Source organism: Topomyia yanbarensis, chromosome 1, assembly GCF_030247195.1.
Source record: "Topomyia yanbarensis strain Yona2022 chromosome 1, ASM3024719v1, whole genome shotgun sequence".
NCBI lineage: Eukaryota > Metazoa > Arthropoda > Insecta > Diptera > Culicidae > Topomyia > Topomyia yanbarensis.
Window position 1 is genome coordinate 165,002,268 of NC_080670.1, and position 4,455 is coordinate 165,006,722.

At 39.5% G+C, this 4,455-nt stretch overlaps 1 protein-coding gene across 1 annotated transcript; it reads left to right on the top strand.

Moving 5' to 3' along the window:
- Positions 1 to 2,058: 2,058 nt before the first annotated feature.
- Positions 2,059 to 4,005, top strand: LOC131676074 (uncharacterized protein K02A2.6-like). Its single transcript, XM_058955201.1, has one exon. It carries the CDS (start codon positions 2,059 to 2,061, stop codon positions 4,003 to 4,005), a length of 1,947 nt encoding a protein of 648 aa, XP_058811184.1.
- Positions 4,006 to 4,455: the final 450 nt, after the last annotated feature.

The following is a 4,455-nucleotide window of genomic DNA, read 5'->3' on the forward strand; positions in this document are numbered from 1 at the left end:
ACGCGAATCCAATCGATCCAAAATGGAGTTTCCGCAGTTCTCTTTCTAGAGTTTTTCTAACTACGTCAACTGTTTGTGCTTTAATTCTTCATATTCTCTTGTTTTTTCGACTTCATCAAAGAAAAATGACAACCGCACTCACACACAGAAAAAAATGTGCACACATGCACTCAACACCACCGTGTAGGGTTTTGACTAAATATACTTTTGCGTGTAACGAACACATTCTGAAGAGAGCTACCCAGTAAAGTTCAGCCGGAACTGAATTAGTATTCTGGCTGGTTCCAGTTCGTATTCCGGCTCCAGTGACACAACCGATTCTAACTAGAATCGGTTGTGTCACTGGAGCCGGAATGCGAACTGGAACCAGCTGGAATTCCAGTTCATTTCCGGCTGAGCTTAACTGGGTATCTATGGATGCGAGAGAGAGAGAATGAGCAGAATGTACAACTCGCCATGGAAAGCGAGCAGTGAAAAGTAGGATGCCGAACGCGACAGTCGCAACGCAATTTACTTGGGCATAGATTTTAACGAACAATAATAAACGGTGAAATATAAAAATATAAGTGGTGTTTAATTTCCGGTAACAAAGGAGCCTACAATCTGGCGACGAGGAGTGAAATGGTAAGCAGTGGAATTGAGTGGCATTTTTTTATTGTGAAATCAAAGAAAAAAAATATAATGGAAGATGGTGGCGGCAAGAAATGGAAAATAGAGCGACTGAATATGGTGGAGAAATGAAGAAACAGATCGTGTGCGAAACGCGGTGAGGTTTAATAATGCTGATTTGATTAAGCTTGTGATCACGATAAGTTTTTGTATCGATTCGTTTGGAAATTACAATAGATTAAAGGCCAAAATTAGTGACGCCGTTCACGGCGAAGAAAAACAAACATGAATGTGCTGGTGACGGGTGCAGAAATGACGCCAAACATATACATCTAAGCTGAACTTTACTGTTGTATAACAATACTGTTGCAGCTTCAGGTACGTGCTTGATTATATATTTGTTATCCATTGTATGCATAGCAACAAGTTAGGATTTATATGGATTCACAGACATAAAAAAAAAATGCGTTACGGAATAGTAAACCTTTGAAACTGAATCAATATTTAGAAAAAACGAATTGTGCCGTTTAAATAGGTGATGGAATGGAATGATCGAGCCAGTAGCGTTCATGTTTTTTTTGTGAACCAGTAGCGTTCATGGTATGTGTGAACCAGTAGCGCTCACGATTTATATGGATTAGTTGCGTACATGACCAATGAGAGCAGTTTAGCTCATGAAATGGGTGAACCAGTGGCGTTCATGGTATGTGTGTAGCGTTCATGATTTATATCGATTAGTTGCGTACCAGTGAGACCAGTTTCGCTCATGGTTTGTGTGAACCAGTAGCGTTCTTGAAGTATTGAACCAGTAGCGTTCATGTTATATATTTGAGATCCAGTAGCGTTCTTGAAGCATCGAACCAGTAGCGTTCATGATACATATTTGAGAACCAGTAGCGTTTATGGTATATTAGTTGCGTTCATGAACAGGATATTCAATCTCGATCATGGCATGTGTGGATACAGGTAGCGTTCATGAATTGGGGAACCAGTAGCGTTCAAACTGTATGAAAACCAGTAGCATTTATGAGATTATGGAACAGTAGCGTTCATGATATGCAAGACCAGTACAGTTCACGGTATATGTACACCAGTAATGATCAAGAAATTTGTAAATCTGTAGTTAGTGATATTTAAGAGCATTTAGGATAAAGTGATCGATTGGGAAAATGCGGAATAAGTCAAAGAACCAGAAGCGTTCACCAAAGCTCTGCAAGACATGTTGGAATGAAAAAAAAGGTTTTGAGCATTGAAGCGACTGAATGTGCATTTTGAAACAGGAAAATCAAATATTGATTGACATTTTTATTTATTTGGGAAGATTGGACTAATAATGCTGCCGTCATTTTCCATTTATTTTGTTTTATTCTTTTAATCAATAAAAAAAATGAATGCGCATATATAAAAAAACACATAAAAAAAAAATAATTAAAATAAAAAAAATTGCAGATGGACGAGTCGCGACCAATTCCACCTTTCAAATGCGAGGCGATTGAGAAGCATAGGCTTTCGCGAGAATGGGAGGTGTGGAAGGGTTCCCTAGAATGTTATTTTGAGGCGTACGGAGTCGAAGATCAGCGAATGAAGAAAGCAAAGTTATTGCACCTCGGAGGAATAGATCTCCAACGCATTTTTAAAAGTTTACCTGATCACAATAAAGTACCAATGGTAACCCTAGAGCCCAAAGTTTACAATTTGGCGATTGAATTGTTAGATGGGTACTTCCAAAGCGGCAGACAAGATATAATCGAGAGAAGAAATTTGAGGAAACTCAAGCAAGAGCAAGGTGAAAAGTTTTCCCATTTTATGATGCGTCTACGTCAACAAGCAATAAATTGTGGATTCGAAAAGCACTCGGTAGAAGTCAGCGAGATTTTGAAGGAGATTTATCTCATCGATGTTGTGGTTGAAAATTGCTATTCAGATGCACTGAAAAAAAGTATTTTGAAACGAGACAGATCATTGAGAGAGATTGAAGAGCTTGCCGCTACAATCGAGGCTACAGAACAACAGTTAAAAGATTTAAAGGATACTACCGATTCTGTGCGCGACAAAGCAGTCTACGATGTTAGATATACCAGGAGAAGCCAGGCGGCAAACCCTGTTCCTGTGTACAATCCGTACAGATTTGACCAAAGACGACCAGCTCTTAGCAAAACTGGAAAGGATTTTCGCCCGAACACTTGTTTTTCTTGTGGTAAGGACGGGCACATTGCAAGGTCGATGGATTGTCCGGCAAGAGGTCGCACATGTCGTAGGTGCCAACAGCTGGGACATTTTGAAGCAGTGTGTCTAAAACAAGGTTCTAAACGTAGAGGGACAATGCCCGTAGCGTCAAATTTGAAAAGAGCATACAATGTCGAACCACTAAAAGTAGAACAAATTAATAGTGTTCCCGAGAGGAACGTTTCAGTAGAAGACAAGGTATATTATGCGTTTTATGGAGGAAACGATATTAATGTACTGCCCACTATGATTGGCGGCATTAGAGTAAGTATGCTGGTTGACTCAGGCGCGGATGCTAATCTCATTACAGTGAAAACATGGGAAGTTTTGAAGCATGAGAAAGTAAACATCATTAGCTCAACTAAAGGTTCAGCCAAAATCCTGAAAGGATATGGAAGCGACAAAGCTTTGAAAATTGTTGGAACTTTTCAAGCGGAAATTGCCATCGGAAAGAGACAAGTGATTGCAGAATTTTTTGTAGTCGATGGTGGACAGAAAGACCTGTTGGGAGACTTCACTGCAAAACAGCTTGGTGTATTGAAGATCGGTATAGAAGTTAATAAAGTTGTTGACAAATCACTTGCTGCATTTAATAAGATATCAGGTGTACAGGCACGCATTCATATGAATCCAGAATATAAACCAGTTTTTCAACCACTGCGCCGAGTGCCTATTCCAATGGAAGATGCAGTTAATAGGAAACTCGAACAACTACTGTTACGAGATATCATTGAAGTAAAACAAGGACCAACTACGTGGGTGTCACCACTAGTTGTTGTTGGGAAAGCATCCGGAGAACCTAGACTTTGTTTAGATTTGAGACGTGTCAATGAGGCTGTGGTACGAGAGCGTTTCCCAATGCCCGTTGTAGAGGAATACATAGCTCGACTGGGCAAAGGAAAGATTTGGAGCAAATTAGATATCCGCGAAGCATTTCATCAGGTCGAGTTAGCACCGGAATCGAGAGATATTACGACGTTCATAACAAGTCGTGGTCTTTTTCGTTTCAAACGACTGCCATTTGGGTTAGTGACGGCTCCTGAGATCTTCCAGCGGATAATGGAAGAATTACTATCAGGATGCGAGGGAACTTTTTATTATTTAGATGATATTATCGTGGAGGGTGAAACGAAGGATATTCATGATGAAAATCTGAAAAAGGTAAAATAAGGCGTTTATTTTATAGTTCATGTCATGCATACTGATCTCTTAGAGAGAAATAAAATTTCACTTGATGTGGTATATTATGTGTTATTATTATTGTAGGTCTTAAAAATTCTGAAAAATAGAGGTGTGAAATTGAATACTGAAAAATGCTTGATAGGTGTGAAGGAGCTGGAGTTTTTAGGCCATCAAATTTCAGAGCAAGGGATTAGTCCGTCTCGCGCGAAAGTTGACGCTCTCTTGTCATTTCGGTCACCGACGACGGAATCAGAAGTAAGAAGCTTCATGGGACTAGCGAATTACATGAATAAGTTCATTCCCAATCTGGCAACGATTTCAGAACCATTAAGAGAATTGACAAAAAAGGACACAAAATTCGTGTGGGGCCAAGTACAAATAGATGCTTTTGAATTAATTAAGAATTCAATGGCAGCAGTAACTCAGTTGGGGTTTTTC